Consider the following 25332-nt stretch of genomic DNA (forward strand, 5'->3'; position numbering starts at 1 on the left):
CATTCCAGTGATTTTAATGACCTGTCATTTATCACTGGTTGCGGTTTATATGTTCGAATGCTTTTTAGTTGTTTTAGTGCAATTTAGTAAATCTAGGTTATATTTTTGTGAATGGTGTTTTGAAAAAATGTTGATCGTTGGTAAGTCCACATATCCACGTATCTCCAAATCCCCACATATCCAAATCTGCTAATTCCATAATTCTCCAAATTCCCCATCTCTCTAATTTCCCATATTTGTAACTCCCCATCTCTCTAATTCTTTATCTCTCAAATTCCCCATCCCTCTAATTCCCTATCTCTCAAATTCCCCATCTCTCTAATTCCCCATCTCTCTAATTCCCCATCTCTCTAATTCCCCATCTCTCAAATTTCCCATCTCCCCAATTCCCCGTCTCCCTAATTCCCCATCTCCCCAATTCCCCGTCTTCCTAATTCCCCATCTCCCCAATTCCCCGTCTTCCTAATTCCCCATCTCCCCAATTCCCCGTCTCCCTAATTCCTCATCTCCCCAATTCCCCGTCTCCCTAATTCCCCATCTCTCAAATTCCCCATCCCTCTAATTCCCCATCTCTCTAATTCCCCATCTCTCAAATTTCCCATCTCCCCAATTCCCCGTCTCCCTAATTCCCCAATTCCCCGTCTTCCTAATTCCCCATCTCCCCAATTCCCCGTCTCCCTAATTCCCCATCTCCCCAATTCCCCGTCTCCCTAATTCCCCATCTCTCAAATTCCCCATCCCTCTAATTCCCCATCTCCCTAATTCCCGGTCTTCCTAAGTCCCTACTCCCTAATTCACCGTCTCCCTAAGTCTCCATCTCCCTAAGTCCCTAAATTCCTAAATCCTTAAACCACCAATTCCCAAATCCCCCAAACCTCAAATACCTGAATTAAATATTAATTTCCTCGAAATTTCCATAAATCCTCGAATTCGAAGATTGTAGAAAGTGGTGGTTTTGCAGGAGACTGAAGGCTGATCTACAATACCTAAGAAGGAAGGGACTTCTGAAGGCGTCCGGTGATCTATCGTACCAAGGACGTAAATGCGCCAGATGCGGTGCACCGTTTGGTAGATTTTACAACACCGGGGCTCCGTGTACACGCTGCAGGCACCGAGTTTGCAGACAGTGCCGTATCGAGGTCAGGAGCCCTACCGATAACAAAGACGTCGAATGGATTTGTAACATTTGCTACAAAATTGCGTAAGTCATACTCCATCTTCATATATTCTCTTCATTCAATAACTTTTTTCGTGATTAAAACTATGAGAAGTTTAATGAACATTTTTGTACCAAGATGGACCAAATTTGACATGTCATCTTTGATTAATAATGTTGTATTTTATTGTTCTGTTTTATTTATTTAATTATGTGTAATTTACTGCTGAGGTCCATTCTATTGTGTCATATTCCTGATGAGTTATGGAATTCTTGTTACGTTGAATTAATCGAAGCGGGCTTGTTTAATCGTCGCCATTTTAGGGAGCTACACATCGTCACGGGAAAATGGCCGTACGAGAACGCACCGTCGAAGAGATCCATCAGCGGGAAGTCATCGTTTCCTGTCGAAATCTTGAAGCATAGCATCCGACGAGCTTGGACCATCAACAGTACGTTTCCCATTCTTTTATATTTTATCAACAATTCTCTAACTGAATGGATAAAACTGAAAGCACAGTGTAGAATTTCGCGAGCAGCCCCGTAACAAAAATTTCACTTTTATCGAGAGGAGGCAATAAATATGGATTGCACTTTGCATACAGGTCCACCCACACGTTGGTCAGCAGCGAGGAAGTCCCCGGAGCTGCGAATATATCGAAGTCTGCCTTCTCGTCACCAGGACTACCGGGACGTCGTGAACAAGAACGAAATCGTAAAATCCATCGACAGCGAACCAGTCGAAACGATCGAAGCGGAAGATTGCAATGGCGTAACGCGAAACGAGACGTCCGAAAGATCCGCGTCGCGAGACGAACGAACGAACTCGAAACGAATCGAAAAATCCAATAAACAAGAAGAGGAAGTGTCATCGGCCGATGCGAAATCGAAGAAAAACCGGATAGGTAAAACGAAGAACGAAGAAGAGGAGACTCACCAGGAGCAGAGTACACCGAGAATCTCGTTGTTGAAGCCTCCTAGGATACTGACCAAACTTATTTCGCCGGAAGTCAAGAATTTGAAACATGGAGAACGGAAGTCCAATATTCCGATATTTAGGAGGAGCTCCAAGGAGTTTGAGGATATTAGAAGCCCGCAGGAGTCGCCGAAACGTTCTCTCATCCCGCAAAGGTAGCCTTATTTTTTTTATTATAGAGATTTTTAGGTTAGGTTTTTAATGGGGTATATAGGGTATTCTTAAAATAAATTGAGGAGCGAAAGCTGAAATTAAAATTGCAGTGAAATTGCTTATTGAAGTAAATAAAAGAGATACAGGAATGTGCATTCGTATGCAACGTGCTGTGTCCGCATTCTTTGGTATCAAATTATCGATACTCATCCTCAGCCCGCAGTGTCAGTCCAAATCTTCAAATCTGCTAATTCCAGACTTCTCTAAATTCTCTACTCTCTAAGTCCCTGCTCTCTAAGTCCCTATTCTCCAAGTCCCTAAATCCCTAAGTCCCTACTCCCTAAGTCCCTACTCTCTAAATCCCTAAATCCCTAAATCCCTAAATCCCTAAATCCCTAATCTCTAAATCCCCTACTCTCTAAGTCCCTAAATCCCTAAATCCCTACTGCATAAGTCCCTACTCTCTAAGTCCCTAGTCTCTAAGTCCCCTACTCCCTAAGTCCCTACTCTCTAAGTCCCTAAATCCCTAAATCCCTACTGCCTAAGTCCCTAGTCTCTAAGTCCTCTACTCCCTAAGTCCTCTACTCCCTAAGTCCCCTATTCCCTAAGTCCCCTACTCCCTAAGTCCCCTACTCCCTAAGTCCCCTATTCCCTAAGTCCCCTACTCCCTAAATCCCCTACTCCCTAAGTCCCCTACTCCCTAAGTCCCCTACTCCCTAAGTCCCCTATTCCCTAAGTCCCCTACTCCCTTAAATCCCTTCTGAAATCCCCAGCCCTCCAAATCCCAAAATTCCAAATTTCCTCAAATCGCAAAATCCACAAACCCCAATCCTCAAATATCAAAAAATTAAATTTATCATCACATAAATTAACAATATAGTGTCTAAGATTGAGCATCCTCAGCCACGTCAGTCCCAGAGCATCCGAGGGTTAAAAAACGCTCGTCCCAGTTGCTCTCCCTACACAAAAGCCCACACTTACCATAATTTCACACATTACGCAATTACTAGATACCGAGGAAGCACCGACGACCTGCGGCGCAGTCGCGAGGACATAAGCGTACCGAGCCTGATCCCGAAGCTGCTGTCTCCGCGCGCCAAGGAGGATCGTCTGAAGCGGCAGGACAGCAAGGACGACGTGCGCTGCGCGGGCAAATCGCGAAAGGAGGATACGAAGCCAAAGGAGGAATCGAGGCTGGGCAATCGACTGTTCCGCAGGGACAACAGCCGCGAGGACGTGGGTAGGGACAGCGGGAATTCAAATGCGAACGTCGCTGCAAAAGGAAAGCAAACCGGCAAAGAGGAGAAGCAAGACAGGCCCGAAGAACGCGTGGGCGTCTCTGCCACGTCGAAATCGAAGCTGCACGAACAGAGCCGGACAAGAGTGGTCGCCAGAGAGAACCCGAGGATCGCGGATACGCACGTGGAGAATGACCGAGTGAGGGACGAGGACAACGAAGACACGATGCTCGACGTCGTACTCGCTGATGAGATACTGCTGAAGGAGGAGACCGTCAGGAAAACGGATAAGCAGGAGCGCGACGGATTCCCGGATACCGACGTTCAAGAGAAGAGAGGAGATTCTATGAAGGACACTTCGGAGGGATTTGTCGAGGACGATGTCGCTGCCTTCAGGGCGCTGGAACGGAAGGAAGCCACGCATGGAAAGAAGACAGACGATTTTCAAGTGGTTAGTACGGATGTGGATGCTGAGTGTTGCTTTGATAAATCTTTGAGAGACGATTAGTGTGAGGATATTTAAGGTCATTTGCTATCAATGATATTACTTTTTGACCTTCAAAAAGTAACCTTTAGTAATTTTGAGATGAATTCATGGATCTAGAGAGATGAACATCTTGCGACTTAATTAAATTAAACATTAAGCTAGGTTAGGTTACATTAGAGTTATGTATACGTGGTTAGGTTAAATTAGACTTATATGTATGAGGTTAGGTTAGATTAGACTTATGTATACGTGGTTAGGTTAAATTAGACTTATATGTATGAGGTTAGGTTTGATTAAACTTATGTATATGAGGTTAGGTTAAATTAGACTTATGTGTATCAGGTTAGGTTAGATTAGACTTATGTATATGAGGTTAGGTTAAATTAGACTTATGTATATGAGGTTAGGTTAATTTAGACTTATGTATATGAGGTTAGGTTAGATTAGACTTATGTATATGAGGTTAGGTTTGATTAGACTTATGTATATCAGGTTAGGTTAGATTAATTAAATTAAACATCAAGTGAACCTTGAATGATCTAGAATGACCTTGAACGAGGAACCTTGAATGACTTTCAACAATTTTGAGTAACCTAGAAGAACTAATATGTGCAGCTACATAAATTCATCTTGAAATAGTACATATTTAATGACCTTGAAGTCCATTAATAACCTCCAGAAATGACTGTCCACATCACAATACTCAATGCAACAACAATTAAAAATATATAGGATACTTTCAAACACAAATATTTATTACAAAACAACAGTATTCACATGATACAACTGTTTTTCTTCAGGTACGTCGAAAATTTTCCAAGGAGGAGTTCTCCAATCCAGACGATACCGACGACGCCCACAATAAACGTTGCTCCAGCGTGAGTTTCCTTTTATTTCACTAACAATGTTTGCACTATGGTTCGACAAAGTTTACAGACCTAATTGTAAACGTGGCACAGGGTGTCTATAATGCTTTTACTAATAACGTGTTTGAGGAAACCCGTAGGTCCCATGAATTCTTAATTCGTCCCAGATTATATTTACATTCACAGTTTAGAAGTTCTTCTGTCATCATTAACGTCAACATTGACCTGAGTTTATGAGGCTTTTATGGTTCCCTGTCCCAGACATTGGGTTACCCATGAAGGTACACGTATTTGAACAAAGTTGGCGACAAGAAGCGTTCTGACAATATACAGTTAGGTCATAAACTCGGGTCAGAGTGTCCGAGACAAACTAGTATACCTGGATCCATGATAGTTTATTACGTTTTACAGCACTTGTCCCCAGAAGCGAGTCCGTTAAGTACGAGATCATCGAGGTACAGTCCGAGGGAGAGCGAGAGCGAGCCAACACCGGCACTGCCCAGGAAAACCGACTCCTCTTCAGCTTCCCAGAGAATACGAGAGGCCATCACGAGAAGTAGAAGAGAGTCGAATAGCAGCACCAGATACGAGAGCAGCGGCAGCGAAAGCATCAGGTGCGTTTGGTTCAAAAAAGCAGGGTGACGCTGCAATGTTAAGAATCTTTCTTCATAGAATGTGATAAACATTTACTGTATCTATAGGTTATAGGTTATTCTATAAGTTAATATCCTCCATTACCTAGTGTTCTACATTACCGACCAACGATAAATATTTTTGTTAACCAGGCTAAGCGAGACGGGTTTGCACGGATACGCGGAGGTGGCCCGGAAAGTGAAATTATTCGACGGCGGCGGAAGCGGTGCTGTTCCGTCGGCCATCGGAAGTGACGAAGTAGTGCAACGTGATAGTGCAACAAGTGCAGGGGAAGACGAGTCCCACGATGATAATCATGGGAGAACAGGTCCCGTTTCTTCTCAAGGAAGAAGCATATTTCGGAGGAGAAGACAATTTGATGCGCAAGGTATGTCGACACGAATTTCTTTCATATGTATGGTAATAGGGATGGGGAGGAATATTTAGATAATAGGGCGTTCACATCTTCATCTTTCCTAAGTTCACATCAATGGTTAGTTCGCATCTGGTATCTGGGTAAAATCCCAGAGGAGGGAATCCAAGACCTTGGTGTATCTTTGGATTCATAGGTTTAAGTGGAGTCCCTGGATTTGTTAGTCTCCCTGGGGTTTTCTATAGGGACTTCCATCTATCTAAGGTTCCATGTCTAGGGTTCCTCTGGATTTTAAGCGGGGTCTCCCTAAATTTTATCTAGGGTTCCTCTAGGTTTTAAGCGGGGCCTCCCTACATTTAATCTAGGGTTCCTCTGAATTTTGTCTGAGGTCCCTCCACATCCTCCTTCAGTATTATTGGTTATAGGTCCTCCCTAGGTCCCATAAGTCCTGTAGGATCTTCCTTGTAGAGTTTTGCTTTAGTCTTTACCTGAATTCCCCTGAATTCTGTTGGGGATCTTATGCTCTACCTAAGACCCCTGGATCCTTTCAGAATCAAATAAATGCTTGTCGTCCTCTATGGCCCTCTATCGTCCTCCATCGCTCTCCATCATCCAAAGCAGTCAATTAGGTCTACCAACCCCCAGCTATAAAACCACCCAACTCCACACTCGGACATAGCATCCGCTGCCCAAGACATTCGTCCCAAATACTAAAACCTTGGAATGTAGGATAAACTGTTATTAAACAAAGCATTGTTCAACGACACGGTTCATAACGAACTATTTAAGTCTACGATTCGAGAAGAAAACCTAATTAGAGTGGCAGTGGCTAATTATCGCGAGTAACATTTCGCTTTCGCGGCCAGCTCCGTTGGCTCGCGTGCCCGCGCGAATGCAAATGAGCCTCGGATCCTTTTGTTTCGATGTGGTGCTCGAACCCGTTCCAGGACAGCGGCAAGTTAATATGCAAATCAGCCGAGAACGTTATTATTCGCAAATCCGTGGCTCCGCGGTTGTTGCGCTTAATGAATTACGATCGTGTAAGAGATAGTGGCATTTGATCGATGGCCGCGATAGCGGTTTCAACGAAAGTACAAATATTATTCGTGCCACGATACGAATTAGCGATACTTGAAGGAGCGATCGCTCGAATTATGTAATTCGGTTACGGTCATTCATTGGTCGTTCGAAAGGTTCGACATTTCTATTTATAACCGCGTTTCAAAACGCCTCGTCGTATTTCGCACAGTCATTTTACGACGTTTGTATGCGATTGCGCTTCTTTTTTATGCCCGAGGATATTTGGTCACTGAACTGTGCCTGCGGACTAGTTAACGGGCTTTAATCGCAAATAATGAATATTAACAAATATGTATGTAGGATAGTGCAGTTGTATGTGTGATATGTGATACAAAATTTTTTTCCAGTTTATTCATGTTTGGTTAGATTAGGATTGATGTTGGTTATGTTAGGGTTAGGTTAGATTAAATGATATCTGCTCATATTAGGTTAGGTTACATTAGACTTATGTATATGAGGTTAGTTTAAACTTATGTATATAAGGTTAGATTAGATTAAACTTATTTATATGAGGTTAGGTTAGATTAAACTTATTTGTATGACGTTAGGTTAGATTTAACTTATGTATGTAAGGTTAGGTTAGATTAAACTTATGTATATAAGGTTAGGTTAGATTAAACTTCTGTATATGAGGTTAGGTTAGATTATACTTATTTATATGAGGTTAGGTTAGATTAAACTTATGTATATAATGTTAGATTAGATTAAACTTATTTATATGAGGTTAGGTTAAATTAAACTTATGTATATAAGGTTAGGTTAGATTAAACTTATTTATATGAAGTTAGATTAGATTAGACTTATGTATATGAGGTTAGGTTAGATTAAACTTATGTATGAAAGGTTAGGTTAGATTAAACTTATTCATATGAGGTTAGAATAGATTAAACTTATATATATTGGGTTAGGTTATATTATATATAATTAAATTGAGGAGCAGTCTCATTGTTCCTCGTCTTTCTTGGCATGTTACACAGAGCTACCACTTTAAAGTTGCACATCCTAAGCAGCCATAGTGTCTTGGTTTTTAAGTTACTTCACGAGTTTTGTATAAAATCTATATAATGTATAAGTACAGATAACAAACTTGTAAATATAAAAATTGAAGTGTACGAAAGATCGTAACTCCATATAGTAAAAAGCATGCGTGACGTATCGTTACCCGAAGATAAGTCCATCGATTATTGAAACCATCGACACAGTGGCCCTCATGAAACCAGTCAGTATTCGTGAAACCCGTGAAGTATTATCAGCGCATCGTGTACGAGGTGTTTCCGTATCGCAGTCGAAACACACGTCCGTCGATAAGCGTCCGTCATTTCGTGCGTGTCGTTGAACGACCGTGGAACACGTACCAATCGCGGCCGTCTATCGAAACCGATATCCGAGTGATCCGTTTTCTTTTTTCGAACTTTTTAATTGACAACGAGAGTAGAAAAGGATCGGAATGTGAAAGTAGCCCGAGTTTTCCGGTTTAATGGTGCAGAAAAGAAGCGATGTACGCGCCGCTTGTTTTGTCAGCCGAGGCATCGACTCGAATGCAAATCGCAACGATGTGAGATATCGCGAGGGACCGCGCATCCTGCAAACATGGACGTGAGAAGAATAACCCAGCTATTAATCACGGTCTTCGTGTCCATGTACTTTCTGTTCTTCTATGCCGCGTTCGCAGTTGTCCTCTACTTCCTGTGGTTTGGAAACCGGTCCGCACCACCCGCTGCGAAATCCAGTTAACACCGACAATCCGACATTCTGCTGTTTTCATATTGTAATTGACGTCAGGATTCTTTCGACGTGATTCACATCCATGTCGACGGCTGCACTCTCGTTATATTGCCGCTCGTCTACATTCGCTTCATTACCGACGCTATCTTAACGTTTCATTCGGGATTATTTCACGTTAGGTTGGGTTATGATGATAGGTGATTCACCTCTCTGTCGAGGGCTGCACTCTCGTTATATTGCCGAAACGCTCGTTTACATTACCGACACTCTTTTAACATTTTAATCGGGATTATTTCAGGTTAGGTTAGGTTAGGCTATGATGATAGGTGATTCACCTTTCTGTCGACGAATGCACTCTCGTTATATTGCCGGGACGCTCCTGTACGTTCGCTTCACTACCGACGCTCTTTAGGTTAGTTATCGTGTGCAAGTAATACCTTAAGATCTCATTTGAGAAAGTTCGACAGATTTTTTAAATAAATTTGAAAAAGAAAAGGTGTTATTTTGAGACACCCTGTATAAGCATCGCAGGTGAGCGGAGTATGGAGCAAAACAGAGAACGTTGTTACACTATTGTTTCTATGGTGTTTCTCTTGGGTCTCGCTTCGCTTCGTCTCACCTGCTCGTTCGTCCGCTTCTCTGCCGCTCTACGCCTGTTCCCGGCAATTTTTTTTTTGCTTTTATTTCTTTTTTGTAGCAGCTTCAGCCGCGAAGGTTATTGCCTATATTTTTCAGTTTTTCTAGCATTTCATTTTGCTTTGTTATACGCTCAGTTATACGCTGTCACAAAATATAGTCACAAGTATTTTTTAAATTCCATTGTTCAATTTACTGGCGTGAAATTTTTTTGCAGTGAACTTAAGCTTTCAATTTTTCAATCTTTCAAAAGACCCTAGAACCGATCCGAAAATTATCCCGTAAATTAAATATATTTCCCCAAGAAACAAATTTGCTCTATCGACTACAGTACGGTGATATTAAATCGCAAGAGTGAATCGACGTTTCAAAATCCGCCATTTGCAATGCAACAGGCCAATAATTATATGGTAGCCTGCACCGAACACGTGCCTATGAAAATATTATAGAAAGAACAATGTAAACAAGATAGGTGTATTTACGTAAGCAAGATAAGAAACGGCACTACTTGTAGAATGACCCGATTAACACACGCTCGAACCTACGACAAACCTACTGCTTCGCTACTCCCTTCACGCCTAACCTCTTACATCATGTTCGATCGTTTAGCGGTTTAACATCCTAAAAAGGAGCAATCGGTAAATTGTCGCTTGTGAAATGCTTTCTTTAGTGGTCGCTTGCAAATGGTTGCAAGGATGGATGCGACATTTTGTCGAGGTTTAATGGTGTTGGGTTTAAGTTTGGAGGGCTTTTTGTGTGGTGACTTTAATAGGTACTTTAGGGATAAATTGCTGTTTTTAACATTGTAGTGTGACATTTAGCGTCTTTAATAGTTATTTTAAATATTTGATATTAATTTTAAGGGACGTTTTAAATTTGCTGTTTTAATGGGTGCAAGGTTAATTGAAAATCAAAGTCAATTCTAATAGTTCATTTTTTGGTATCTGAATCCTTAGATTATCAAGTTATCAAGATCCAAATTTCTAATTTATTAAATCCTTAAATTCTTACTTTTCCCAAGTTTCCCAAATTATTAAATCCCCAAATTCCCAGCTTCCCAAATTCCAAAATCCCCAAATTTCCAGCTTCCCAAATCCCAAAATCCCCAAATTCCCAGCTTCCCAAATTACTAAATCCCCAAATTCCCAGCTTCCCAAATCCCAAAATCCCCAAATTCCCAGCTTTCCAAATTACTAAATCCCCAAATTCCCATTTTCCCAAATCCCAAAATCCCCAAATTCCCATTTTCCCAAATTCCAAAATCTCCAAATTCCAAAATCCCCAAATTCCCAGCTTCCCAAATCCCAAAATCCCCAAATTCCCAGCTTCCCAAATTACTAAATCCCCAAATTCCCATTTTCCCAAATCCCAAAATCCCCAAATTCCCATTTTCCCAAATTCAAAAATACCCAAATTCCCATTTTCCCAAATTCCAAAATCCCCAAATTCCCAGCTTCCCAAATCCCAAATTCCCAAATTACTAAATCCCCAAATTCCCATTTTCCCAAATTCCAAAATCCCCAAATTCCCAGCTCCCCAAATCCCCAAATTCCCAGCTCCCCAAATCCCAAATTCCCAAATTACTAAATCCCCAAATTCCCATTTTTCCAAATTCCAAAATCCCCAAATTCCCAGCTCCCCAAATCCCAAAATCGCCAAATTCCCAGCTCCCCAAATCCCAAAATCCCCAAATTCCCATCTTCTCAAATCCCAAATTTCCAACTTACAAAATCCCCCAATACCCATTCTCCCAAATCCCTAATTCCCCGCTAGAAATTTCCCTGTTACCCTAAAAATCACCCACACCCCAATAGACCTCCCAAAAACAAACTCCCCCTAACTCCATCTACCCTAAAGGGTACCTACCCTAAACGAAATATACTCTAAAGGGAATCTACCCTAGTCTAAACCCAAAACATAGTCCAACCCCCTCCCTCCACAATCCATCTGTACCACTCTATACAAGTACCCTAACTAAATACCCCCCTCTAACACAAGCACTACATACACACGTAAGCTAAGTAATCTAACACAATCGTGAGCAAAGTACTCCACCGTGCGTGAGCTCACAGAGCGTCATACCGCGCTCCAGCGGCCACATTCGTTTCTGCGCCACCCGTTGTACACGACGTCATAATACGGTGTAGCGACGCCACTATAGACGCTGTAAGGTAGTGACCGACGCTATAGGACTCAGGTGTGCCTCACAGCAGGACGCTCTCAGTTTAGCGGCGGTAGCTCACGCGAATCGCCGGTGTTGTTTACCTCGTGACGAACAAGACAATATTCGTCATCTAAACCTACGAAGAATCGGTAAACGCGTGTTCGTCGACGAATTACGGTCGAAGCGGATGAGGAGTCGGCTTCTTCGCGCGCAGTGTTAAATTTAATAGCTGGTGAGCGACTTACTGGTGTCACGTTCCATAACGCTAGGGATAATCGCTCGGGTTTCCACGTCGCGAATTTTGCAATGGGTTTATTGTTTGTCGAGGTTCGAACTTGACACTCGAAACCGTCGGTGAATGTGCGCGGTGATGTTTGTGGGTTCGAATGTAAACTTGGAAATATTGTGAGTTTGAAGTGGGGGATTTTCAAGTGGAAATGTAGGGTTTGTGGGGGAGTTGGAATGTAAGTTGATATTTTGGGGATTTGGGATGTTGGGAATTGTGGAAGTTTGTGGATTGTGAGGGTTTGAGGTTATGGGGAATTGGGAATGATAATGGGGGGATATAGGGATTTGGGACTGTAGAGATTTGGGGATATAGGGATTTGGGACCTTAGGGAATTTGGAATATAGGGATTTAAGATTATGGGAATTTGGGAACCTAGGGATTTGGGAATTTTGGAATTTGGAAGCATAGGGAATTGGGACTATAGAGATTTGGGACCATAGGGAATTGGGACTATACAGATTTGGGGACATAGGGATTTGGGACCATAGAGAATTCGGAATATGGGGATTTAAGATCATGGGAATTTGGGAACCCAGGGATTTGGGAATTTTGGAATTTGGAAGCATAGGGAATTGGGACTATATAGATTTGGGGCTGTAGGGATTTGGGACCTTAGGGAATTTGGAATATAGGAATTTAGGAACGTGTGGATTTAGAAATTCTGAGATTTTGAATCATAGGGAATTGGAGAAGATAGGAATTTGGAAACCTAGGGATTTGGAAATTTTGTGGTTTGGAATCATAGAGAATTGGGACCATAGGGAATTTGATACACAAGAATTTAGAATTATAGGGAATTTGTAATATATAAATTTAAGATTATAGAAACTTGTACATTTAAAACCAGAAAATATAAAATTTCACGATTTACAAATTAAAAATTTGGAAGTGATGAACCTAACCTAACATAAGCTCTTAACAATCTAAAACAACCTAACCTAACATAACCTCTCTATAACCTATAACAACCTAATCTAACCTCTTTACTAAAAGAATCTTACACTGCCTCTAATTACACTCCCATCCATTAAACGATCCTACAGGGTGTTTCACAAATATCGTCACAAATTATTGTCTATTAACAACTACCTACACTTCCCCATTCAAATTCAGCGAATCCATTGTTCTTCTCAGCTTCCGGTCAAAACGAGCCCAGCCACGCTCACGTAACGCTAACGTAATAGCTGCTTTATACATTTTTCTTTTTGTTTTTCGAGATTTATCCTGACAGATAAGACCGGCTGCAAATTATCGATTACGTGGCGCAGAAAAAAAGTCGAAGTTCAGCGAATATAGCGTGTTTGAATAGGGTCAGTATTTAATCGTAAAGAGTTATTGCCACGTTGCATGTTTAATGAATTGCAAATGAGGGGTCCATTTTGTTCATATGTAATTTAGCTAATAACTGGTATTTTTAATTGTAATTGACAGGTGTGTGATATATAGGTGGGTACTTATGGAATTTTTCGTCATAAGATATATTTTGTTTTTGGATATCAAAATTCGTAGACTGGTTTCACTAGTTTTCATATTTCCAAATTAATATGTTGCAAATTTCTCACATTTCCAAGTTCACATATCATAAATTCCACATACCCCAAATTCACATATCACCAATTCCACATATCCTCAAATCCACATATCACCAATTCCACATATCACCAATTCCACATATCATCAATTCCACATATCCTCAAATCCACATATCACCAATTCCACATATCACCAGTTCCATACATTCCCAAATCCACACATTCCCAATTCCACATGTCACCAATTCCATACATTCCCAAATTCACACACCCCCAAATCCACATATCACCAATTCCATACATTCCCAAATCCACACATCCCCAAATCTACATATTACCAATTCCACATATCCTCAACTCCACATATCCCCAATTCCACACATCCCCAAAGCCACATGTCCCCAACTCCACATATCCCCAACTCCACATATCCCTAACTCCACATATTCTCAATTCCACATATCACCAAATTCACACACCCCTAAATACACATATCCCCAAGTCCATATACCCCATATCCCCATATCCTCAAACTCCTACATTCAAAAATCCTCAAATCCCCAAATACTAACTCAGAAAGTACTCTTCCTAACCCGCATCAAAAAGGAGCAGGAAGTTTTGGGATAATCAATAATAGCTCCCCTAAATGTCCCTCCATACGCAACCGGGGCCGCGTATGACTCATACGGTTGTGCCACAGCGCCTCGATCGCTAACAAGCAGGATTCACCTGTGGTTAGGTTCATTAGCGGCTAAGAGCAAATACGTTCATTACCTAGGAGAAATATTTACTTAGGATCGTGATTCGATGATGCTACCGACGATAGCCGATCGAGTGCACTGACTGGTTTCTGAATTAATTATTTCCAACACGCAATAAACAGTTTTTTCGCTGACTGAATCCTTTCGACGGCTCTCTTTATCTCCTGGATATCGTGCACCATCTATTTTCTCGCACTAGAAATTCATTACGCTTTTTATCATCGTGTCTGATAAATTATTGATTGTCTGGCTTTTCCTTAATTATCATCGGATTGAACTAGTTCTAACTTTGTACAGCTACAGGTCCTTTAAAAAATCTTTCGTATATGTAATCCACCAGTTTGTAATCTGCCATTTTATAATATTTCATAACTTTATAACCTTATTGACAATTTTTATTCGCGTTCAGAATCACGAGGACCCATAATTTACCAGCAGATCACTATAAAACAAGGTAATAAATTCCCTGAGCGCAGTTCCAATCAAATCGATCGCCGATAACATCGAAATCAATAGCGATAATTGTCGTTAATAACACCGATAAGCTATCTCCGATCTTATCAGCCTTCTCACCAAACAAACTATTTTCCGAAAAGGTTCTCGTCGAAGAGGTCGATCGCACGCGAGGACGTGTTGCTCGGAAGAACTGCAAGGCTTCCAGACTGTGCACGTGATAGGCCGTGACGGAAGACAGCTGAGCCCGACCGGAAACCAGGCTCAAGATCAGCCGCTGGTGGACTACAGGCGTCTCGTGTTCATCAGCTCGGACTCGTCTTCCGGTCGCGAGGAGGACGACGCCGACAGCAGTTGTTCCAGTTCCTCGTATCTGAACGGACTGCCACGCGGCAGCAGTCACTCGCAGTCCCTGGAGGACTGCGACTGGGATTACTTCGAAAGTGGGACTCTGCCGCTGCCTCCTGGTGCGCCCATCACCGTCGCGACGAACAACGTTGGCACGGACACTAATAGTCAGGACTGGAGCTGCTGCCCTGGACGGGGGACTACTGCCTGCCTGGTAAGATGTACCTCATGTACACATTCCTTATAATACAAACTGTTGTGGTCACTTTTCTTATTTGAACCTTGAGGCTCTATTGACTTGTAACCTTTAGAAGGTGTTTTTGTTTAGAATCATAGCTAAGTTCCAAATCATTTAGACTGTGTGCTTATTCATTTATAATATTCATACATTTATATTATATACCCAGTGAAGTGTTTTGAAGGACGAGGTAAATGGAACACCCTGTACATTGACTCACAGGTTTAATGCAAACTGACGGAGTTAAGCTATCATGATAATCTTGCTCAGATGTCCACATGTCCAACTTGTTTCAGGCCTGCGGAGGATCCCGAAGCACGAACGTACTGCCCGTGCCCGTACCCATCCCGGTGCCCGTGCCCTACCCGGTGCCGGTGCCAGCGTCCCTGTGGACGGGCGACTTCGCTGCAGCCGCGTCCTCCATGATAAGTCGCAGCGAGGATGCGCACGCCGAGCCGGGCACCCTGAGGTTGAGAGGTGACCCTGCAGCGCCGTGGTTCGCCTGGCACCCCCGCTTCAACCAGCCGCTTCACGGGGCCAGATTAGACCCGAGGTTGGCGAGTGCCTTCAACCCTACCACCTGCACCTTCAGGCCAGACCAGGTGCTGGCTTCGCGACTGTACGGGTCTACCATCGAGACGTCTATTCCCACGACGGAGGCTCTTCAGCAGCGGCTGAACGGTCTGCAGATAAATCAGAACGAGGACGAGGCTGGAGCGTCGAAATCGGAGGAGGGTCTGCAGGAGGAGGAATCGAAATGTAGAGAACAGTGTTCCCTGAGGGGGACTGAGGAGAAGGTGGAGAAGAGCGAGGAGAACAATGACGAGACGAAAAAAAATGAGGACTGCCAAGATTCCGTGAGCGTGTCCTTTGAGAGCAGGAGGGGGCAGAGGATGTACCAACACGAGGACTCTGGCAGCTCCTCGGGGCGCTCTTCCGCAGACAGCAGCGACTTGGACGATGACTCATCTTCTCATAGGTTCTCGAGGATCTTTGTTGTCAACGATGATTCTCTCACGAGCGATAATGACATAGAGGATAACGGGGACGAGGACGACTCGGACTCGGCGGCCGAGAACGGCATCACCCTGAAGAGGGTGACCGCTCTTCCGGACGAGGAGCCAGTGGTGTTGCAGTATGTTCGGTTTTTGAGTGAGGATTCAAATTTTGAAAGTGGCAGTGGTGATCGTGTGGACAGAGGTGCGGACAGTGTTTCGGGAGGGCGGGAGGAAAACGCGAACGGTAACGAGAAGCGGAAGGTTCGTGCCAAGAGGAGCAACATGGAGAGGAGCAACGATAAGAGGATCACCGTTTCGTTACAGCATCGTGAAATGCCCGAGGAAATGTATATCGCGAGTGATAACGATTATTCGGAGAATCAAATCGAACTGAAATCCATTAAGACTTTAGATCCCGATAGCATCGAGCCGGTGAGCATGAATAACACTGGCAACGACTCAAGAAATGACAATTCGAAAGCCGAAGAATCCAAAGTGACGGATTTGGACAGTCAGAATCATTTCTTCCTGACCGACTGCTGGGATTCGAACATAATCCCCGATTCCTTGGAAATCTCCTGTCAAAAATTGTTGGACGGCAGTCGTTTATCTCCCGACAACCTCCTGGAGGCAACGAACTTTCGAGTCTCGACGCCACTGACGTCCGACGATCGCATGAACGGCAACGCCTGTTGCGAAACTGGCGCCGATAACGCGGCACCGTTATCGCAGATAATGACCAACGAAATCGTAGATCGCGCCGATAACGCCGAGCACGACACAATAGCCAGCGATTTGAATTCGAACCTAGCGGCGAGCGCGTCTTCAGGGTCCGAGAGTTTCACGAGCAACGAGACGAACGCAACGGGCAGCGAGGTGAGCAGCGACGAACTCCACGAGTACGAGGTAACACCAGCCATCGTCTCTCCGTACGAGCGCGAGGAGTTCTCCTTTCCGGCGACGAACGGATCAGCCACGAAGAGTTTCAAGGACACCGACTACCGCGAGGAATCCGCGCCGAGCCGCGGCAAATGGAACGCACAGTACGAGGGGGCAGACGTTGAGCAATCGTCGGACGATTCAAACAACGGAGGTGTCGCAAGCGTGCGTACCGCGGTCGATCCCATGCCGATTACCGCGGAGGATGATCAATCGAACCCCACAGATGGCGCGGTCGAGCCGGAGACTAACCACGGCGAGATTGAGTCGGAATCGGCGAGCTGCGACGTGGGCGACATGATAACCAGCAAGATCCACGAGATGTTCAAGAGCACAGGTAAAGCGGAGAGTGCGCATGACTCCGGCACGGTGAGAGGCGAGAGTCCTACTTGCGGGCAGGTGGTAGGAGAGGCGCACGATGGTGGTGGTGAAGGTAGCGGCATCGACGCCGGTGGTGGAGGCGCGGATGGAGGCTGCGCCGTAGAGGGGATAGAAGGGGAACCGACTCGGTTGCGCTCAGTCGAGCGACGCCCGTCCACTGGAAAGGAGAATGGATTCCCTCCTGCCGCGTCGACCAAGGATTCCATCAGAGACGTCCTGCAGTTCGCGCCGACGGTCCACAATATCGGGAACAACAAGTATAAGAGTCTCGTGATGATCACCCAGGAGGCATCGTATCAGCCAGTGAGCGTCATCACGTCGGACACGACGACCTTGTTGCAGCCGGATGAGGTGCACGCTGGTCAGGGACTGGCTGGGTACTTCCAGCTGGCGCTGGAAGCGGTGTCCGAGCAGCCGCATCGGAAAAATGGTCAGGGCCCTAGGAGGCCGCTGATGGTCAAACGGTTGGCCGCTGTGACGACGAACCACTCGGAGGCGGAGGTGGACAGCGGCCTTAGTGTCGGTAGTGCGAGTGAAAGCGACGACGTGTCGGTGAAAAATGCCGCGAAAATAGCAGGTCGTCCGAACGATAACAACGAGGATAGTGGCTCGAAGGAGCGCCAGGTGAACGAGCACCGCGAGGGCACTCGGGTGCGTGCCTTCTCGCAATCTAGTGACGAGAATTCGGGTAGTGGTGGGGTCGTGATCTTGGAGGAAGGATTGGCAGACGATGATTCATGGGTTGAAGAGGTTTCGCACGACGAGGATGAAGCTGGAGGCACCACAGCCACGGAGGAGAGCTCCGAGGATGAGGCGAATAACCTTGGCGACCGCGAAGAGGAGCTCAGAGGATATCACAGGCAGGCTATCGACTTCACCCTGCACACCATCGTCGAGGAGTCCTGCGAGGAGAGCGAAGCGGAGCCCAGTTTGGCCACGGGTAGCCCGTCCAAGAAGCAGAGACCACCTTCAGCGTCCGAACTCGAGAAGTATTTCTTCTTCGGCCTTGGTGGAGATGGCAACAACTCCAGCATGGGTTCGAGAGAAGTGGACAGCTTGTCGGAAACGTCGTCAATTTACTCGGAAGGACTGGAATCGCTAGGTCAGGATGAACCCTCCGGTACCGGACAGAGTCAGGAAAGATCAAACTCTGGAGAAGGGTTCCTAAACTCTTCCAGATTGGAGAAGTACTTCTTGTCCGAGTTCCTGGGATTCGATCAGGACAGACGGGACTCTGATGGGTCCGTCGGCAGCGACTCAGAAGGCAGGCCCAGCCCTGAGGCCCAACGGAGGAAGAAGCTGGTCCGCGCCAGAGGCACCGGTAGATCACACAGCTCTTCTTTAGACAACCTGCTGGCTCTCACGCAAAGCTCTCAGAACTTGAGCTCGCAGAATTCTCTTCAGGATCTAAGTTTGAACCAGGACTCGCAGGAGACTCAGTCAGAAGGTTCGTCTACTGAGACGGACGGTGCAGACGATCAGACAGCTGCATTTGGAACGGACGGACAATTTGATACCGTGAAACGAAAGAAGAAGAAGCCGAGGAACCTGGGAACGCAGAGTCCACGTGTTCCTGATGACAGAAACAAGACCCCAGAACCGAACAGAGAGATGGTCCTCGTTGGGGAAGTGGTGATGGAGAACGAAGCTGAAGCGTTGAATTCCGAGGACTCTGAGAGGGCGAAGACTCCGCAGCCCGAGTCTGTGTTGTCCTCTTCGCCATCAATGACCGCAAGCAACTTATCATCGTCGACTTTGTTAGCTGATTCCTCAAGAAGCATTCAGATGAGCTCGGGCGAGTCGATGTCCTATAATCAAAAGTCTAAGCAGCAATCAAGGGACTCTGGTTTCGTGGGCAGCTGCGATGATCTCCTGCAACATCAGAAGCTACCTGACGACGTTCAATCCAACCCAGAAGTCAACCAGGACAGCACGAAGGATCGTTCTACCAACGAGAACAATAAAAACGTCCAGGATGTGAACCAGATCACTAACGGAGTCGCTGGGGTTGAAAAAAGTAACGTGACCAAGGTGGATCACACCTTGAACCATGCCACGTTGCCTCACCTGCCGAACGCTTCCCTCTCGAGGAAGGACAGCTTCAACAACTGGTCCAGCGACGAGGAGACGAACCTGATGATGTCGAAGATGAGACAGTTCTTCAAGACCATGGTCGCCAATTCGAACGGGCAGAACCAGAACGCCAACCCGAATTCGAGTGGTGCCTCGCCTGCACCCAGTCCTCGATTACCTGGCTACACCTCCAAAGCCAGACTATGTTCACAGAACCGCACGAAACCGCCTCAACTGGTATATTTCGAGAACGAGCTGACCAGGTTGATGAAGACGGTGCCAGGAATAAGGGACGAACAGGTTCGGGAGATCGTCGAGTACCTCAGCTCGGAGGACACGTGGTCAGACTCGTACGACAGCTCGGACTACACCAGTTCGGATTTGGAGGGAGCAGCCGGAGGTCGACGATCTGCTCTTCAGGAACAGATATCCCAGAGCTGCCAACAGATAATCAGCAAATTCGACACCACGTCGGGTGACAATCTACTGGACAAGGAGAAGGAGGACAAGACTGGCCCCACTGCCGTCCAGGCTCCCTGCCTGGGCAGGGACACTGCTTTCGTCTACCAGAAGCTGGTTCAGAGTTTCACCAAGATGGCCGGCGACGGAGTGAGCTCCGACGCTAACTCTACACCTCACAGCAGCCCACCGTTGATCGCCAAGGTGATGCACCACATCGGCAGCCGGCTGGTAGCCTTAATGCACGAGGTCTCAGAAGGTGGACCCGCCGTTCAGCCTCACTCCACGAGCTGGAGACGATACTCCCAGCATCACAGGACACCTTCTTCGGCCTCCACCACCGAGGACGACGACTCCACCTCGGATTCCACCAACGCTCCTTCGTCGACGCATCTGCAGCTGCCTAGATCCAAATCGCACGACCCTCTTCTGTTGATCAACACCCATCCAGCGGCTTCCACCGGCCAGGAAGGCGAAGAACGGGAAGCCAGTGACTACGAAAGGTTCTCCTGGCGAGGAAGCTTCGAGTCTGCCCTCATGGCGGCGGACTCCAGGACGAAACTCAGCCTGCTGGCGTGCTCCGGGGATAGTGTCGGTGCTAGTGCTAGTGCCAGCGCTTTGGCGATGGCCGCCAAGCGCCGCAGTGCCGGGGATCTGTTGTTCAATCCAAAGAGTTTCTCCAGGGAACAGTTGGATAGGGTTAGAAGTTGTGGGTCTATCGGTGGCGGGAGTGGAGGTGCTACCAGTGGGTGTGGAGGATCGGTCGAGGAGAGGATTTGGACCAACAGAAGAAGATCATCCGTTCCCGACGCCAACACCAGGGGAGAGTCTGGTAAGTCCACGTCCTCGTCGTATCTCCCTGTTCGCAATGCATCCTTCCGGGGTACCGTTGTTGCAACGCGACATTCCTCATCTATAGGCGCATCTGCAGGTGACGACGACACGGAGGACGAACTCGAGTACAATGGCGAGTCGCGGGCGACTACTCTGCCCCGCGGAATGCAGTCCGCCATCACGGCGGCTACCAATTCGCTACCACGCTTGCCAGCTTCTACCGCACCCGCTGGCTTAACCACCACGTCCACCACGCCTTCCTTGACGATGCACAAAGCGCACAGCGTGTATCATTTTCTGCCGCAACATTCCGGTGTCAAATCAGCCAGGTACAGACCACCTGGCTTTGCGAGGAACAGCAACGTGGCTGGCGCTATTGGCGGACCCAAACGTGCGGTCAGCGCACCCGGTCTTCAAGTTTCGGGATCACAGCCGTCCGCTGGGAAGAGGGACAACTCCAGGACCAGGAGGCAGCAGGCTATGTCTCTTACACCCGGTAAGTTGTGCGTTATTGTGGTTATGCTTTAAAGATGGCGGAGATGAATGCAAATGGAGGATGTGGACTTCAGATTTGAGGTACCTAGGGATTTTGGGATCTGACAATTTGATGATTTAGGACTATTAAAGTTACCATTATGTCAGACAACGTACTCTGCATACATACATGGCATATAAATTGTATCATTTCGTTATACAACGTGTTTTTATTTTCTTCGTAATAAGTTTATGTAACATTTTACACGCATTATCGATAATGGTAACGTCTTATAATTTTCTGTGAACTTTACTGACCCTTATAACGTATAATTTGCTATATAGCATAATGTTACATAATACACTTCTGCTATTATGTCATACAATGTGGCAGTAATAGAAAAGATACAGGGTGGTCAATAAAAATTTAAAGAATGTGAAGGATGTTAAGTCATACTTTATGAAACGTTAGTGAAATGAAATGAACTTGAACCTTTTGAAAAAGAGAACTGTTATAAAGCTTAATTTATTTGATGCATTTAAGTAGCCGCAAAATACGATAGCAAGTAGAACGCGATTTGTTAATGAACGGCTTAAAATATTTACTAGAGTGTAACAGGTATAACCGCTTTATTATGAAATTTCCCTTCTTTTTCATTCTTCTTTGGTCGCTCCCCTACCACTTGCTGTGTGCAACAATCGATAAACCGGTGTAACGTTGTATCCCGCGTATGCGTACTGTCAGATTTCTGTAGCAATATCTTTCACCCTCCGTAAATATAATTAGAAAAACTGGTCGAATCTCCGATTCGAAATAAAATAAATAATGAATTGAAAGTGGACACATTAATCGTGCAACGCGTTCAACATTTTCATTTCTTCCGTGGTTGGCTGGCTTAGATATATATTCAGAAATTACTCGCTAAAACTCGTTATAATTAATTACTGCAATTATCAGATTCATTCACGTACAAATTTAATCGTGTGTACATGTAAAACGGTAGCTTTGTAATGATTTTTAAAGACTTGGATTTTAAAACGACCCAATTTTTATAGTACCGTTCATTTCGGATCATTTGTTATAGTAGACTCTCGTTATATTGCCGTTTCGCGTTATGGACAATTACGTTATATTGTCACTCGTACGATTAGGTAAGATAGTCAAATATTTGACTGTTGCATTGCCATTCATATTATATTACCACATGTTATATGGCCATTCGTTATATTGCCACGGTTTGTATGGCCACGCGTTGTATGGTCACTCATTGTATTACTACGCGTTGTATCACTACGCATATCATATCAGTACGCGTGGTATCACTACTCGCACTATATCGCCACGCGTTATATTACCACGCATGTTATATCGCCACAAGTTGTATTACTACGCATGTTACATTACCACGCGTTACATCACCACGAATATTCTATCGCTATTCATTGTATTATCACGCATTATATCACCACGTGTTATATCGCCACGCGTTGTATCACCACGCGTTATATTGCCACGAGTTGTATTACTGCGCATGTTACATTTCCACGCGTTATGTCACCACGAATATTCTATCGCTATTCATTGTATTATCACGCATTATATCACCACGTGTTATATCGCCACGCGTTGTATCACCACGCGTTATATTGCCACAAGTTATATTACTACGCATGTTACATTACCACGCGTTATATCACCACGAATATTCTATCGCTATTCATTGTATTATCACGCATTATATCACCACGCGTTATATCGCCACGCGTTGTATCACCATGCATTATAATGCCACAAGTTGTATTACTGCGCATGTTACATTACCACGCGTTATATCACCACGAATATTCTATCGCTATTCATTGTATTATCACACATTATATCACCACGTGTTATATCGCCACGCGTTGTATCACCATGCGTTATAATGCCACAAGTTGTATTACTGCGCATGTTACATTACCACGCATTACATCACCACGAATATTCTATCGCTATTCATTGTATTATCACGCATTATATCACCACGTGTTATATCGCCACGCGTTGTATCACTACGCACATTATATCGCTACGAGTTGTATCATCACACACATTATATCACCACACGTTATATAACCATATCTTGCACCGCTATGTATAATATTACACGTATAGTATTACATATATCGCCACATATGACCACACGATATATCACCGCAATTTTATATCACCATATATAGACCCATACATATGACCCATACCAGGCAGTATATCGCAATATTTTTATCCAATATATTTCGAATTCCAAAATATTTCTAATAAGCGGCAATATAACAAGCGTCTACCTGTAGAATTCTGAGGCTGACGGTATTATCCTCATCTGGTACATCGAGGGAATTATTTTCACTGCCACTCCCGCTACACTCAGAGCTCCTGCGGATCAATAACCGTAACCCCAGAGTAATTCGCAGTGGCTTAATTAATTATGACCATTCAGAATTGTGACTGAAAATCTGACACCGCTATGTATATTGCATAGTTAGATGTTTCCTAGACGTTGGAATTTACAGTTGCATTTATAGCGTCTTCGAATGATTTTCTAGTAATAATCTATTCTTCAGGTTTACAGTAATATTGCGTGTTTGTTAGAAGTTTTTCTAGTTACTTGTTTTTTCCATGGAGGTTCGACAACCTTCGTTTCTGCATCCCCATGCTGTTACATCGCAACTGCACACTTATCTGACCATCTGTAATGTATTATTCATTTGGAAAAGGCGACCTTCTAGCTTGTATACAAGGCGGTTCATAAATACTGCAAAACATTACAAAGTACATTTCACTATTTCACATCTCGCTATATCGCATTTTCATGTACAGCTATATTAGTTAAATAGTACCGATATTTGAAAAGAAATTATTAAAAATAAGTTGGCAGTATTCACGAGGAAGAAATGATACGAAATGAATTCGAAATCGATCGAACACCTGATATTATACAACGAGTACGGAATTCGATATTAATGCGTGGAAACGCGAATGGAATACTGAGCATTTCCTTAACCCCTGCGTTACGGAAGACCACAATAGCGGCCATTTATGGACACCATCTCTATATATGCACAGCCCCTATTACGGTGAATGATGCAAACAACCAATTTAATACGGTAGCTGCTTGATAATTCCCCAATTTTGGGCTTCCAGAGGCAGAAACATCCCCTCAGTTCCATACAATAGTTACTCTGTAACTCTCCACGTTTAGAAAGTTTCCAAACAGTCAGGTAATCACAGTAGCCTGATAATTCCCCACATTCGGGGCTTTGAACATTTACAAAAAAGGAAATGATCAAATTACTACGTTAAATTTATAATTTAAAGGGTCTTCTCTATTGTCCTAACAGTGGGAAATTATAAAAAATTGACTATCTACATAACTACCTTTATCGCCCCGGAAACGGGGGAATTATAAAGTTGTGATTATAACGAGCTAAATGTACAAAATGTTATAATATAGAAAACCTTTCTCCAAAGACAGGGAAATATTAAACCTCTGCTATAACAAACATATAAAGAGTTAACTGTCTCTAGACCCGCCTCCAGAGCCCCGAAAGCAGGGAATTATCGAGCGTCTACTGCTCATAACCTACCTATTTCATAATGTCTACAAAATATTTTCCATCCAAATGCTTTCCTTAAATCATTAAACCAATTTCCAGTTCTGACAATTAAACAATTATAATTAAAACAAAAATTAAATCCGCATTTCCCAGCTTTCTAAAGTTCCATCGATAATCAGGAAACCATTTCGCCTGACCAGAAATAGTCTGACGTCAAACAGCAACGATTTATTAGCAAACAAATTCCAGTCTTACAAAGCCGTGAGCAAACTGGTTTTACGAGCAATTTGGAGTTTAAGCCGGCTACGACGTAAATTGAATTCGCGTTGAATATTGCATTGACGTCGAAAGCGTAGTGCCGGAAAGTTCATTTAGTTTAGTTTCGATTGTGGTCAAGGCCTGGTTAATTTTTACTTACATCATAACGTACACGTTCCTCGTATATCGATTTCCTATCTCTCTAAGTTCGTTG

At 44.4% G+C, this 25332-nt stretch overlaps 1 protein-coding gene across 6 annotated transcripts in view; it reads left to right on the plus strand.

The window, feature by feature from the left end:
* The window catches only part of LOC100882849 (uncharacterized), a 54761-nt gene that overhangs the window by 13451 nt on the left and 15978 nt on the right, over positions 1 to 25332 (plus strand). For 5 of the 6 annotated variants that reach the window (XM_076541315.1, XM_076541313.1, XM_076541309.1 and 2 more), the window contains exons 2-11: positions 962 to 1201; positions 1481 to 1608; positions 1762 to 2287; positions 3296 to 3974; positions 4811 to 4888; positions 5288 to 5490; positions 5662 to 5897; positions 14666 to 15084; positions 15405 to 20790; positions 20878 to 21288. In XM_076541315.1, the coding sequence (XP_076397430.1) occupies positions 962 to 1201; positions 1481 to 1608; positions 1762 to 2287; positions 3296 to 3974; positions 4811 to 4888; positions 5288 to 5490; positions 5662 to 5897; positions 14666 to 15084; positions 15405 to 20790; positions 20878 to 21288 (8306 nt within the window). The remainder of the gene's footprint in view (positions 1 to 961; positions 1202 to 1480; positions 1609 to 1761; positions 2288 to 3295; positions 3975 to 4810; positions 4889 to 5287; positions 5491 to 5661; positions 5898 to 14665; positions 15085 to 15404; positions 20791 to 20877; positions 21289 to 25332) is intronic. The other variant, XM_076541310.1, reaches the window with a different exon arrangement.

This window comes from Megachile rotundata, chromosome 16, assembly GCF_050947335.1.
Source record: "Megachile rotundata isolate GNS110a chromosome 16, iyMegRotu1, whole genome shotgun sequence".
NCBI lineage: Eukaryota > Metazoa > Arthropoda > Insecta > Hymenoptera > Megachilidae > Megachile > Megachile rotundata.